At 37.2% G+C, this 14074-nt stretch overlaps 1 protein-coding gene across 30 annotated transcripts in view; it reads left to right on the top strand.

Moving 5' to 3' along the window:
• Window positions 1-14074, top strand: part of DLG2 (discs large MAGUK scaffold protein 2) — a 1053560-nt gene that overhangs the window by 646711 nt on the left and 392775 nt on the right. For all 30 annotated transcript variants that reach the window (XM_074816343.1, XM_074816342.1, XM_074816341.1 and 27 more), the window contains one exon: window positions 2989-3039. In XM_074816343.1, the coding sequence (XP_074672444.1) occupies window positions 2989-3039 (51 nt within the window). The remainder of the gene's footprint in view (window positions 1-2988; window positions 3040-14074) is intronic.

The raw sequence follows: 14074 nt of genomic DNA, 5'->3' as shown, positions 1-14074 counted from the left end.
AAAAGTGCCTGTTTCTTCTCACTGAGTATAAAGAGAGCTAGATGACTACCTCACATTTCAGCATCATAAATATCAAAATTTAGTTGAGATTAAAGTTATCTGTTGTGTCAACCTTGCACTCCTGAAAGATGGGAAAGAATATTTCCAAACTGACTTGGAAATGCTGATGATTACTTTGACTGTGGAGGAGAAGAGAAAACCATATGAAAATGTTTGGAATTTTTCAGTTATGTAAAATCATACAGGCCATAGTAAATATTGCTGTGTGTTCTTGCCGCAATCTAATATAAAAGCAGAATTCAGAAAACTCATGTAAAGAGAGACATCGGAACAGGTTCCCACTGCTTGCAAGAAATTTAAGTTGGAGATTCAGACCGCTTGTTCAGGTGCTTTGTCAGGCCAGAGACTGTCAAGTTAAAATGGGCAAAAACAGAGGGTATGTCTGTATGCTGCTAAATGAAGGGACCGACAAACCAGTTCCAGCACTGGAGCCATGATTCTCCTCCTGCTTAACTGTTGGCTCACTCCTTGGCTATTTGTTTCCAGCAGGCTCCAGACAGAAACAGCCTTAAGCACTGAGACTTGGCTGAAAATTGACTCTAATTTAGCAGTGTAGGCGCAGCCAGGGAGTCTAAATATGAAATAAAATGGTGCTAGCAATGAATGGTACTGTATACATCATCATTCCACCTGCCTCAGGTAGGTGCAATATCTTATTAGATCCTTTACAAAATAACTGCATTGGTCTTCTGAGCAACCAGCAAGAAAAACAGGGCAGTGAACTGCATATGTAGATATAGATGCTTAAATAACAAAAGGAGTTGGATCAGGGTCAGCTTTTTAATTCTTATCATCCCTGCTGCTATGGAACCTGATAATGGATCTCTTCTGCGATTAATGGTAATTTGAACTGAAGACCTTTTTGTAATCGCGGCTGTGGATGATAAAAGGAACCCCTCAGATGACCATAATCAAGATATTGTTTGTGTGCACATACAAATTGAGTATTCAGCTTGTGTTTTCTCCTTTCATCTTTATATAGAGGTTGCTCACTTCTCATGTCCCTCTTTTTCTCATTTTGCTGCACTAACGAGCTTTTAATGCAAAGGAAAAGTGATTATAAGCAGTGAAGCAAAGACAGCTTTATAGAGCAAGACTGAGGAATTGAAGACATAGATCAGAGCTATCCACCAACCTAAGATAAAAGAGAAGTTCATGAAAACAGAGACATATAGATAGCTTTGATTTCATTATCATTAGACAAGAAAAGATGAAAAATGGAATAGCTATAAAGCTGTTCATACCTAGTAAGTTGCCTATATTAATAAAAGTCTATGCAAAAAGCATTAAAGTGATAACATAGAACAGGAAAATATCCTATAGTAAAATTTTTGTGCATATCTCTTTAGTGTAAAGTGATTACCAAATTGTAATAATGTAAAAAAGACAAATATTATGTATGTATTAAATATTTTATTCACTGATGCTGTGTTTTTGTTTCATTGTTAAGCATGGATTATTTGTTTGGACTTTTCTCCCTCTCCCTCTTTCCTTTTGAACACAGATTCTGGGGATTGTATTTCTGTTACTGATTTCATGGTTTATCAGATCTTGAACTGCAGACAAATTAAATAGTTGGTGGCTTTTATAGGAAGCTTTTGTTTGGTAGATACATGTACCTAGTTATAATATTCACAAGAGAAGCACCTAATTACATTTGAAAGGTGCTTGACTAGATAAAGAATGATTTGTGTACAGTGTTTTGTGATTGCAGTTAGAAAGCTAATATAGAAAATTAGCAGCTGGGAGTGGGGAGGAGTAATAAATGTTCTTGTTCTGAGAAATAACAGATTTGTTCCTCCTAGATTAGGTCAATCTTAATGCTTCAATTCAGTCTTGCTCTTACAAAATATATTTTTTTTCATTAAGTATAAATTAAGTAAAACACTAAAGCAAAACTGTTTTCCAGCAAATATCCTATCATCACAAAAACGAAAATGGCATGATTCATGGGCAATACCTATTGTTATTGATTAATCAATATTTTCTGGCCAAATAAAAAAATGGCTGACTAGCTGTAGTTAAGGGACACTTTGAAATTCTCCTCAGATTTTAATAGAAGTATTTTCATTACTCTGCAGTTTACTTAGAATATAATCAGCTTTTGTAGCTTTCTCAGATGCCGTACACTACCCATTTAAGAAATGAGGAAACTAAGAAAGGGATATTAAGTGAGTTGCCTAGAGGGACAGAAAAAATCCATGTCAGACTGGAACAAGGTTTCAGAATACTGCTTAAATCAGTGTCATGTCTTCAGCTGATAGATTTCTTGTCCAGTGCAATCCATTTTGGTGCTCTACATTTTGTAGCTTAATTTATTTTGACACTGAAACTCGGCGTAAGAATTGCATTAACATTCTGTGCCTTTTTGCCATTCAGCTGTCTATTGCAAAGGTCCTCTGTCATGTTCTTGCCCTAGGTTAATATAGTAAACAAGATGTATTTCGGTATATGTATCAGTGAGTGATTTTTACATAAGTACTATGAATTTCCTGTCTGTTGTTGTACTGCACAGTAAATTGGAGCTCGTAAGGCAATGAATAATTAATCTTTCTTCCATTTGTGAGAATAATTTTTAGAAACAGGTCTTCTATTTTTGACATGAAACTATTACCTTGGAAACTATTTAAACATTTGCATAAAGTCCACGAAAACACTACATAAAATACCAGTCCTATTATGTAAGTGGCTTAGTTATCCACTATTCAGTGTTTTCCATGCTGAACTTCTACTGTTTTCAAGTTTATAGTCTTGATTACATGCCATTTAAGACAAAGGGGAGCTAAGTAGGCTATAATTTAGATAGCCTCACCTATATGTTGAAAAATGTGCTTCAGTAAACTCATCATACTGGAATATCTGTACAATATCCCTACCAAATTACCTTCCGTGTGCATTTAAGGAATTTTCTGATTTTTTTTTCTTTAGGTCAATGGAACAGAAATTGAATATGAATTTGAAGAAATTACTTTGGAGAGGGTAAGTATAATTTATTCTTCTCTTAAGGGAAAAAATATAATCTGTAATAAAAATAATGCTATTACTTACGAAATTAAAAGTGGTTAAGAATGAAATTATTTCTATTTTGAATAAAGATGTTCACTCTTTATTACAAACTATGAAAATGTGAGTGATACAACTGGATAACCCCTTCATGTTTTTAAGAAGCTTCAGGTATACCTACTTGCAGATCAGAATCCAGAATGCTTTTTTCCCCCATAACTATGTCAGTGCTTGACTAGGTGTTTGATTATTGGGAAGAGCCCATGTGACTTGGTAACTCCCTTTTAGCTTGTGAACTGAAACTGTGGCATCTTTTCTCTTTTAACCTCCTTGATTTCCTTGCGTGTGTGCATAATAGAAGACATGGGGTTTTATACTACAAAACAAATATTGCAAAAGTGGTTTTAATGTTCAGGTGACTATATAAAAGCTGTAGACCATATCTATGTGTAAAGGATATGCTTCCACAAGTCTGAATTATGTGAGCTATAATCAGGGCTGGCAGTGAAGGCTTTGTTGGTAGTGTGGTGTAAAAGTAGCACAAAAAAAAGAGATAGTTAAAATTTGTGTTGCATAATATCTTCCTGGATTTGGTGTTTTTTCCTTGCCTTTTGGTTACGTAACTGTTTTCTTTAGACTGCGGACTTTCTTTGCCACAAGATCAAGACCAGATCGGCCGCATATTGTATGAGAAAGAAAGTCTAAGCTTCCTTCTACATAATATGTTTGAATGCAAGGCCAAATTTACCAAGATGTGACTGATGCCATATGAACAAATGCCTGTAAGGTAGCAAATTACCATTAAATTAGATACTTAGATTATACAATTCATTGCACTTTTTCTGCATGTTATATTTTTAATTGTCCAGGATAATGAATTCCATAACCATTCAACTTAAAGGGATACAAGTTTATGTTCTCATTGATTTGCTCTCTCAGGCAAATTATGAAAAAGCAATATATCTTTTTACCAGAGCCATCCTCACAACAGATAACATGTAAGGTTATAGGCACTTTTTATCTACTGTCTCTCAACTTATTTGCGCACCACTAGTTATTCATTGGACTAGAGTTTCCAAAGGTCACTGAACAGAACACATGCCCCCTGGGTGATATTTTGAAAACCACTTTATTTTTAACAGATGTGTAAGTTATCAGTGTACATACTGCAGAACGAATGTGATTTGCATCTCCTGTACCTGTCTGATATAGATACTTGGCTATTCGTAATTTAATACCACATAATATCAGTTAAAGACTGAACAGCAATAGCAAAAAAAAGCTACAGATTTTAACGAAGGATATTTCACTTGTTTTCTGGATGCTGCTGAATCTGTGGCTTCTGATTATTACTGCTTGAAATGTTCTGTCACATGTATCAGTGTTTTGTCTCAAAGGCAGGGTACTGTGTCTGCTGGTTTCTGTGTGAGATATAAAACACAAGTGATTGCCTTTAAATAGCTGTCATTTATGTTAGACTAAAAGCATTTGCAGAAGAAAGACATTCTCCATGTTGATTACTCATTTTCTTCCACAAAACTGCTTTTAAAAATTAGATGGAAAATCATCTCCCTGTATTTAATGGCAAAGCTGCAAAATGTATTAAGGTTGCTGCTGCTGAGAGATAAAAATGTAGCTTGCCCATATCAAACAGTTGGTAATAAACTTTCCATTTCAGTCCAGTTATCCAAGTTACAGAATTCTGCATCCCCAAAACCATCAGATATTTTCTTCATGTCATTTATCCACATTTTTAAATAGTCAATATAATTTAAGAGATTTTACAACATAAAAGATAAATTGGTTGAAGGTGTATTAGGGCTTTTGTACTCTTTCCTGCCTTTTTTTTGTTTTACAGCAGAATGAAAGGGAAGGTGGTAAAGAATTGAATACATCAGAGCATCTCCCAGTCTCTATAGACTTGTCACAGACACTATCAATTTAATTGTAGGAGGTCACCTTCATGCATAGGTGACATGAATTTGTGGGATGTATTCCTGAAGAGTTACTGGCTTAGGTATGATCCTTACCCCAGGATGAAGAGATGGCTCCATCCCTTGGGTTAACATAGGACCACTGTGTGTGTGTTGGTGAAATGCATCCCATGTGGAGCTGGGGAGCAGATCAGCAGGGTCTGAAAAATGCCAAAAGGAAACCCTGCTAAGGGACTGGGGGGATGGACAGTGCAGAGCTTGCTGAGCATCACCGAGCTGCCTGAGACCCAGCTGGTGTACCAAGAAATGGCTGCGAGGATACAGTGGGCTTGTGTAGAAAGCTTTTTTATTTTTCGCTCTTTGACGTAATGTTGTTCAGTTGTTTCTATTTAAAATGTTGTGTCCTAGTTTACAGTTTAACAAGATTTGTGGTTTGAGCTTAAAAAGCTTCAGTGAGAGCTCACAAAGAAGATGAATTTAAAGCTGTGATCAGTGCTGTTCCAGAAGTTAAGGAAGTTGTAAGTATGTCTCTGCCAGCCCCCCTCCTTAGTGGCTCTTATCCTTTTACTCTTCAGTTGTGCCAGCCACTTATCAGGTACCATCACCAATCCCTGAGCCCAGAAGAATCACTGTTAAGTAAGTGATCCTCATTCAGAGCTCTCATAAGAACCTACTTGAGTAACACAATTACACAGTTAGAAATCAAACAAATTCTCTTCTGTAAAAAAAAAAAAAAAGACAATTTTAATTTCTTCAACTACCTCAGAGAATGTGTGAGTTTCTCTGCTAACTTACAGGCATAAAATGCAGATCCAGGTGTAGACTAAGACTTGGTGATTTGTAATAAACTACAATGCCCAAATGCACACTTAGACAAAATTCCTTAAAGTAAGCCATTACCTTGCTCTAGCTTGAATATTAAAGATAACATAAAAGGAAACTCTGCATAAAATGACTCATATTAGTGCAATGATGTTAGTCTTCCATTGCTGCAGGACTTGAAAAATGCATCCAGTGCTATCAAGAGACCATTTGCACTTGTAAATCAGTGGTCAGTGTAAGAGACAACTGAATAGACTCTGTGACAAAGCCTAGCCTAACTTCACTAAGCTGGATGAAAGTTTTAATTTCATTGACTCCTTGGTACAGTGCTGTGCTTGGAGACATATGCTGAAGAGAGGATTTTTATAGAAGTTGATGGAATATCAACCAATATCAATAGTTACCTTGAAGAAGAGTAAAGAAAGACAGTGGGTCACTTGATGATTCATGTTGGATTCATGCTGAATTCAACATTTTGAAGCATGTTGGATTCATGCTGAATTCAACATCTGAGTTCAGATCTCAGTACATTTTTGCTCATCTAACCTTGCCTATTCCTTAGATGTTAGAGAAAAAGAGGGCAGTTATGATTAGTAAAGCTGTTTTCACAGAATCTTTTGATGGTTCAGCATGTATTTTCATTCTGTATCTGTATAAAAAGTAAAATTATATTACTTTTTGTGGAATAGACTGGTTAGAAAAATTTAATTTTATGAACACTGGAATTAAAGACATCTAGTTCCTAGTGCATTTGCATCATGAGATTGACTGACCTTGGTATCTGAAGAGGTCAAGCTCAGACTGAGAATTTTCCCAAGGTTGGGACATGCATGAAGTGTCTCTATTTCTTTTTCTTTCATACTCCTGTGGATTCTCTGGCCTGTGATAACAATTCAGGTTACACCGCAGAATGTCTCTGTTTTTAATGAACCACATTGTTTTACAAAGTTTTTAGGAACTTCCTGTTTTGTTTCTTCCTCACTTTCTTTAAAAAAAATAAAGATATTCCAAAAGAGTAAATTCTCAATAATGATTTACCATCCGGGACTGTGCTCTGATAACTCTGATAAATTTTATTCTGTATCCACCACATGATCTGTTCAGTGGACGGACTAAAAATCTACTCTCTTTCTTCTCTCCTTTGACTTGACATTTCAGTGACATCCAGTGCCATGAGAAGATTTAATTTTTCTGGTTCAAGATTATTGTTCTTCCATATTTCCACCAAATTCAAGGGTCTGTTCAAATCTGAACTAGAAAGGCTAAAACTGTAATCATAAGTAAACTTAAAGGGCAAAATTTAAAAATCCTGAAGAAACAGTTGAAAAAACAATTCTTGTACCTTTTGATAGAGAAAGGAATTTATTTCAGGCCTGGGCTTTTATTTACTGTGGAGCCTTGTAAACATAAGAAATAATTACTACTGTACTATTAATTATGCTGGTTTCATCACCAATTTCCTTTCTGAAAATGCAGAAGCTTGCAAAAATATAAAGAAGTGCATTCCACTGAACACTGAAGAGCAGTGGGAATTGGATTGTATTCAATGACACAAGAATTTTAATTTGACTCAACGTCTTATTTTTATATCTATCTATCAATCTTGTTTTATCAGAGATCATAGAATTGTAGAATCGAAGAGTGGTTTGGGTTGGAAGGGACCTTTAAAGGCCATCTAGTCCAACCCCCCTGCAATGAGCGGGGACATCTTCAACTAGATCAGGTTGCTCAGAGCCCCGTCCAACCTGGCCTTGAATGTTTCCAGGGATGGGGCATCTACCACCTCTCTGGGAAACCTGTGCCATTGTCTCACCACCCTCATCGTAGAAAGTTTCTTCTTTTATCTAGTCTGAATCCCCTCTTTTAGTTTAAAACCATTACCCCTTGTCCTATCGCAACAGGCTCTACTAAAATGTTTATCCCCATCTTTCCTGTCCTGGGAGTTAAGTCCTGGGAGTTTAAGTCCTGGGAGGCCGCTCTAAGGTCTACCCGGAGCCTTCTCTTCTCCAGGCTGAACACCCCCAACTCTCTCAGCCTGTCCTCACTGGGGAGGTGCTCCAGCCCCCTGATCATTTTTGTGGCCTCCTCTGGACCCGCTCAAGCAGGTCCATGTCCTTCTTATGCTGGAGGCCTCAGAGCTGGACACAGCACTGCAGGTGGGGTCTCACCAGAGCAGAGTAGAGGGGGAGAATCCCCTCCCTCGACCTGCTGGCCACACTTCTCTTGATGCAGCCCAGGATACAGTTGGATTTCTGGGTTTCAAGTGCACATTGCTGGCTCGTGTCCAGCTTTTCATCCACCAATATGACTGTTTGCTTGTATGTCTGCAAAATAAGGTTTACACAGTAGTGTATCTGCTTTCTGCCTTTTTTTTAAGGTGTGAGACACCAGTTGTTCATGCATCAGTATACTTTGACCTCTCAGGAATGAGATTGTAGGACACTGCAGTGACAGGAAAGTCCTCCTTTATGTGGTTCAGAAATAACAAGAGTGGAAGTGAGTGGTCAAGAAATGGACACTAGGAAAAGGTATTTTCAAAGTTTAAAAGCTTATGCCATAGGCGCATGCCTTCTGAGAACCCAGAGTGCACAAATCAATATCCAACCATCAACAGCCCCCGTGGAGTGATCTGACATCTTCCAACAGGAGAAAGTAAATCTTTTAAAGTGAGTGTCCCTTAGGTATCTGCTGAACTCCTCCAAATGCAGTGTTGCTCTCTGAGTGTTTATTTCTGCAGAACTGCAGATGTTTTCTTCACTGTTGAAAGCTTTCTGACTGGGTGCCTTTATTACTTTTATTCTTTGCTAGGCTCTGCCTTTTTCCTAAGTGAGAGTAAGTGCTAGTTATTCTTGCAGCCTTGGACTGAAATAAATTATAATTCAAAGGTAGAATCCTTCTTATTGACTAGTTTATATCAGGTTTATAGTAGAATAGTGACCTATGGGTGCTTATTGCAATAAAGCTAACCCACAGGAATTTTTTCACCTGCAGGAATTTTTTCCTGGAAGGGGCCAGCACAGACTGCCTACAGGAAGAGGCAGAAGTATGTATGTATGGAACTGAGTTATAGGCAAACAGAAAATGTGAATCCCATCTTTTTTATTGTTGTTCAATTTGAAAAACTGATCTCTTGGGTACCCATATAGAGTCTTTGCAGTGCATTTCTCTGTGTATGTGTAACACAAAGTTCTGTAAAATGAAAAAAGAAATTAAGAAAGATCCTTGAAAATACAGGTGTAGTGCATGCAATCACTGTGCAGGAAATTCTCTTATGCTTTCTAATTCCAATCATGTCTTAGTTTAGAGTTGACACTGATAGGTGGTTGTGTCAGTGGCTGTTGTTTACCTTCAGAGAGGTTTGTAAGCATTGGAAAGGGCAGACTCTCTGGCCTCTCGATGCAATGGCTTAAGCAAGGTCTGCGTTCTCCTTTCATCTCTTGTGCTTTACCAGATTTTGCTTTGCCCTTAGGCTGTGCAGGAGTGAGCTGATGAAAGAAGCTGAAGGAGCCTGGTGTGCAGTCCTGCTAATGTGACACTGAAATACCAGGTCAACATTTTCCAAAGCAACTGTAGAATTTGGTTGCTTTAGTTCAGTGACCTAAATTAAGATTCCTTGGAACAGTCTGATTTTTTTGTAACATTACTCACCCAAAGCATGTGACTTTGTCACCTCAGAGCAGCCCTAATTTGGCACCTAAAATATAACTAGTCAATGGAAAACTTTGTTCTTTGTTCTTATTCTGTCAGAGTCATTATGCTGAAACTACTCCTGGTTGTAGAGCTGTGCATGTCTTGCGGGGGGCCTGTTCCACCTGTGACTGGTAGAAGTACAAAAGGTGCCAGTCTGCAGTACATGTGGAAAGGCAGAAGAGCCAGGAGAGGGACGGCTGTACCTTTTGGGGGACAGAAGCTCCCACCCTGTGTTGTTAGCTGTCATTCTCCACATTCAGTGATCTGGGACTGGAAACTCAATAAACCCACATAACTGTCTTACTGAAGACTACTGGCTAGAGAAGTGAAGGAACAGCTGCTATTATATCCCTCTTAGAGATGTGAATGGAATACTTTTATTTATTGTCATTGCTGTTAACAGTTGCATTGTTACAGGTTGAGTGTGTGGTGAAGTAGAACAGGTGAGCTGCCCACAGTTGTCCTGAAAGCAGTTATAGGACTGCAAGGACTAGTCTCTTTAATGTCCTCTACAGATAGGTATGATGTGGACTGCTTCAGAATATGCACTGACAGAGAATTTGAGTTATCCAGGGCAAATGCTAAAAAAGCATGTGGCTTTCCATTGAGCCTCTGTTTATGAGGAAGATATGCCCTATATTTCATCATTGCTACAGCTGGCAGAGGCTGCCTCCTTTCCCAGCTGTGGATTTGCAGCATTTCTCATCCCAATAGTCAGAACAGAAAAGCTGCAAAGGCACAAAAAGGGAGATGAAGGAGGGGAAAAGGCTGTAAGTGACTGGGGAAAAAGAATTTAACTGCTACACTGTGATTAGGAAAAGAAGCTGAAATAATATTATACTTTTAGCTCCTCTGGGTGCCTATCAAAGAAATTCTTATTTTCATATTGTTATCTTAGAATCTTGCTTTTACCTCTAAGTGTCTGAAAAACATTCCATGGATGCTAGCTCAGTTAAATCAGAATAGTGCATTTTCTTGGATTTATCACTGCAATGCCATTTAAACTCCTCTGAGGGCATTATCTCAGTGAAGGATACCCCCTCCCATGCATCTGTGCTAGCTTTATATTTCAGATAGAAAAAAATAAATAGTTTGGATTTACACTTGATGATTTAAACTTTGCAAGGCAAAGAATATTTTTATTACTATGAATTAAGCTTTTATTCATTTGTATATTTATTTTTGAATGTGTATGTATTCACTAGTTTTAGTAATTCATGTAGTGGTTTCTGGATATTTCTTTAGCTGAGGGGTTCACAAATTGTTTAAATGAGTCCTTATGTCCAGGGATGGTTATAAGAATTTTCTTTTTGTGTGAGAAATTCAAAATAACTGAATATTCTGTTATGAAATCTCACTGTGGTATTTTAGCATTTTCAAAATAGTTTGAAGCTTTGAAGAATGCTCAAGCAGAAGAATAAAATTGGAGCTTGTTTGATACATTTTTTTAAATTTAATAACAGTCACTTGACACGCTGAAACATTTTGTTCCCAAAGGAATAAAAGAAATTTCATTCTCCGACATATTGCATCACAAGCCTGAAGTTACTTAAACTCTCTGCATTGAAAGCTCACAGGGAATTTGTTCAGGGGAAAGCATGTCAGTAGAAAATACAGATACTAGAAAGAAGACATTAACACAGTACTAGAAAGTATTCTGAAACTGGTAGAAACAAATTAAAGATCAACTGCAGAAAAAAATTCCCCAGTAGTTGTAATGGTATATATTCCATATCAAAAGTGAAGAAAAGTTGAAAAGTTAAGCAGCATTTATTTAAGACTTCAAAACCTACCTATGTGAGTACAGGAAAAAGAATTATTCATGTTCATCTCTACCTGAAAATTATCACTTTAACTTTGCCAAGATCACTGAGACCTTGAGTTACCTATTATGTGAAAAGTTATTTCATGCAAGTCATAGCTGCCTAGAGGCAGCATTCTGCTGCTGCTTCTTTTAAATTATTATTATATTGACATCTTATTTTTCAAGTAATATCACTCATTTATTGCCTTTCTCTCATTTCCTAACTCACTTGCTCTCACCAGATAGTTTGCAGTGAGTAATTCTGTTGCTTTTTTGTATTATTTACAGCTTTGCATGAAAATTGCCTTTACTTTAGATGTAGCTCTTTAGGATGTGGCCTTTCAGCTTATTTACTCTATTTACTCGGACGAAGTCCAAGCTTTATCTCACTCCTGCTTGCTTTTTGGAAATTGAGCATCTAACTCAGACTGGCTGTGAAGCTGCCTTGGTAGTGAGAGAGCTGAAAGCATCTCAGAGGTGTCTTGTGACATCCCAGGGTAACAGCATAGGATGGGCAGAGTGAAACTCCCTCTGCAGGTGCAAATCACAGTGGCTCGGGGAGACTTTTACAGAGTTAACCTTGCAAAATATTGCAGTTTCTGAAAGGAATACTTAAGAGTGTGGTACATAATGTTGTTCTAATGAAAAAAAAAGCTTTGCACAATGAAACAGGGCAGCCTTTTGGAGCTGTATCCTGGTCCTCTAGGCTGATGCAGAAAAGCAAACCTTTTCCCTCCAGTTTAGCATTTCTGCTGTTACTAGACAATAATTTTGCCTGGAAATAATTTAGCACAAATAACTCCTTTACTGATTTGTGAGTTTAACACAGATTTAGGGCTGTCCTGAGTGCTTGGATAATGTCCCAGTTTTCAGGAAGTGCAAACAAATGGGTATTCTGCTCCACATAGTTTGGCTTTTCCAAATTGATATAAACCCCCTACCAGTAGAAATCAATCTAAGCACATCACCCAAGCAAACCTGAAGTGTTCCACCCTGCGATACTTCAAATCAATCAGCACTAGTCACTAATGAGCAGAACTGCAAGCATGACTTCCAAATAAACATACCAGTTCTGAATAAAAGCTTCTGGAGGGCTACTAGGAGGGTATGTATATACTAAAAAGGAGTAATACATGTGCCTGGAATGCTTCTTTTCCGAGAAAGCATGTAGGACTCTTCTTGCAGAAAGATTGAGAAAGCAGCGCGGGAAAAAATATGACAAACTAAAGAGCTACAAAGGAGTGGTTCAACTCAGTTTTCACTTAGTTTTGCAATTGGCATTGGCAAATAATATGTAGATTTAAAATGATATGTACATTTAAATAAATGAGAACGATGAACCTCAATTTACTGGTAGAAAATGAATCATTCTGGAGATGATAGTAATCATCTTGCAGCAAAGATGGTCATTTTCAAGGCAGGACTTTTAAAAAGGCATCTTTGATGTACTGGATTTGTCTCTTCAGAAAAAGCAATGTTTTGCATTGCAGAAAATTGCCTTTCATTTTTGTTATTAATTTAGAAGCAATTGTAATGCATAAATTAGGGCCACTCAACCTTGAGGAATCAGTATGCCACTTCAGTAGGGAATGACATTGCAAAGACGAAAATAAATAAAGGGGAAAAAAAAAGGAGGAAATAATCTGCTGGTGTACCCAGACTGAATTCCACAACTCTCATTGCTGTGCATCGTAACATAGTAATACAGTATCACAATAAAAAATTCTAACTTGCTCTTTGGATGCAGCATTGCAGTTATTTTCTCTTCTTATGCAGTCATATTTGAAGCAGTCAGAAGATCATTTGTCTTCCACTTATAACTACCATTCAGCTTCTCTCTGACTCTACGAAGGGAAGAAAAGCTCTTTCTCATCAAAAAAGGGTTGAGAATTTATCTGGTATACTTTTTTGCAAAGTAGTTTTGCACAAACAATGGCCCACTTTGTAGCATGTAGAAGTTCTTTGGAATTATATGATATAGACCATTTTCTCTCGAATTTGTCCCTATGTTTAAAACCGCAACTAAATGTCTAATGGGTAGAGAGTAACCAGGTATGCTGAAGCTGTAAGTATTTGAAAAGCAATTGTATGCTGCTCATGCATGTTTTATATTGCAAGATACTGCTTTACCCTAAGAATGTGACCTAGCTGGTGAGTCTCAAGCATGGCTTGAAAGTCACCTTATGTAGCTTAATGTGATATATGAATTCTGATGGAATTCTATGAATAATTTATTTTTTGAGTGGTTTTTAATTTTGCAGAGTTTAACTGGTTGCACTTGGAGCACAATACACATTTCCTATACCTCACCTGCAAAGCAGAAGAGGGGTCCTGGTAGCATACTTTCACTGTGAAAGTTTAATACATAGATTGCCACTAACAGGAATTAAACCATATAGGAAAAAAAAAACCCAAACTACTAAAATAAATTATGAGCTTGTAACTTAATCTTTACTAATGTTAAATAATGATTTAAAGTGCAAATATTTTTCTTAACTGTGATGATGATGATAACATAACTAGTGTTTTTATCATGTTTCATGATGGGGAAACTGAAGCACAGAAAAGCAGACCAGCTGTGAAAGTAGTATGAAAATACACATATCCCAATCTGTAGTCCAGTAACCTACTTTTTGAAGTCAACTTTGAAGAGTACACAGTGAAAATTACCTATTCCATTGATATCAAGGGTCTAAATAGTGGTACAAAATTCACAGAAGTTTAGGAAAAATGGGAAAGAAGATAGCAATTTTATATTCTT

The sequence above is a fragment of the Strix aluco genome, chromosome 2 (assembly GCF_031877795.1).
Source record: "Strix aluco isolate bStrAlu1 chromosome 2, bStrAlu1.hap1, whole genome shotgun sequence".
Lineage (NCBI taxonomy): Eukaryota > Metazoa > Chordata > Aves > Strigiformes > Strigidae > Strix > Strix aluco.
Note: the sequence above shows the minus strand (reverse complement) of the source record. Positions and strands in the feature narration are given on the sequence as shown.